Source organism: Triticum dicoccoides, chromosome 7A (assembly GCF_002162155.2).
Source record: "Triticum dicoccoides isolate Atlit2015 ecotype Zavitan chromosome 7A, WEW_v2.0, whole genome shotgun sequence".
Lineage (NCBI taxonomy): Eukaryota > Viridiplantae > Streptophyta > Magnoliopsida > Poales > Poaceae > Triticum > Triticum dicoccoides.
This window is the reverse complement of record NC_041392.1, coordinates 663,174,322-663,175,502: the sequence shown is the minus strand read 5'-3', so window position 1 is coordinate 663,175,502 and position 1,181 is coordinate 663,174,322. Positions and strand designations below refer to the sequence as shown.

Below are 1,181 nucleotides of genomic sequence, written 5' to 3'. Positions count from 1 at the left end.
TTTTGATATATGTTGAAAATTTCCTCAAATACATTTTGCTCATTTTTTAAATAAATGTTAAACACTTTCCAAATACATGTTTAATTTTTTGGATATACGTTAAATATTTTCTTTAATATAGGTGAACATTTTTCAGATACACCGTTGGACATTTTTCGAGTACACATACATGTAAATGTTTTTTTTAAAACGTGCCAAACATTTGCTAAGTGTTAGAACATTCTTTTTAAATGTCTTTATATATTTTAATGTTACGATTTTTTTAGTTACACAAATATATTTTTTAGAATGTACTATAACATTTTAAAATATGTCACGAACATATATTTTTTTATCCGTGAACATTTTCTTTAAATGTAATCAAACATTGATTTAATGGTACAATAAATTTTTATATATTAAAAATATATTGTAATTTTTAATAGATTACATTGCAGAAATAGTTTTGAAGATGTCACAAACATATTTTTGAAAAGCTTGATCATTTTATAAATGTCACAATTTTTAATAAAATTGTGTGAACAAATTTTTTACACTAAATGAATTTTTTCTAAATGCGTGATGAATGTTTTAACTTTTTAACTAAATTAATTTGTCGAAATATACTCCTCCGTCCCAAAATAAGTGTCTCAACTTTGTACTAACTACAAAGTTGAGACACTTATTTTTGGGTATGTCTCTAGAATATTTTCAAACAGAAGAGAAAAAATAAGAACGAACAAATGAACGTCAGGACAGCCGTGCAACTCCATCGAACGAACCAAGAAGCAAACGTGCGAAAACGAACGGAGCAAACTGGGCCGGCCCACTACAGCCACAAGCGAGACAAAGACGCTCCCCCAAACCCTCGCTCGCCGGCAAACTCCGGCCGTCGCCCGATCCCGCCGGCCGCCGCGCCCCTCGGCCGGCGGCTACCACCGACCACTCTTGGCCTCGAGACGGGAGGCCAGCCCAAAGTCAGGCTGCGTCTGTCCCCCAGCCCCTGCTCCCCCTTCCGGCCCCTTCCTCCGGACCGATCCAGCACCCCAGTCGCTCGCTCCCCATCAATCAAGGAGCAGGGGGCAGAGATGGCGGCCATGGGCGACGACCTGCGGCTGGACTTCGACAAGCTCCCCATCAAGCGCCTCGAGGCCATCGACGAGGCCGGCAACGAGCACTACCCGCCGTAAGCCCGCCCCCCT

The 1,181-nt window shown here is 40.2% G+C and overlaps 1 protein-coding gene across 2 annotated transcripts in view; it reads left to right on the top strand.

Annotated features, from left to right (window-relative positions):
• Window positions 1–829: 829 nt before the first annotated feature.
• The window catches only part of LOC119329935 (mediator of RNA polymerase II transcription subunit 17-like), a 3,875-nt gene continuing 3,523 nt past the window's right edge, over window positions 830–1,181 (top strand). The window contains exon 1 of one of the 2 annotated variants that reach the window (XM_037603041.1): window positions 830–1,165. In XM_037603041.1, coding sequence (XP_037458938.1) covers window positions 1,068–1,165 — 98 coding nt within the window. In that variant the 5' untranslated portion in view covers window positions 830–1,067. The remainder of the gene's footprint in view (window positions 1,166–1,181) is intronic. The other variant, XM_037603042.1, reaches the window with a different exon arrangement.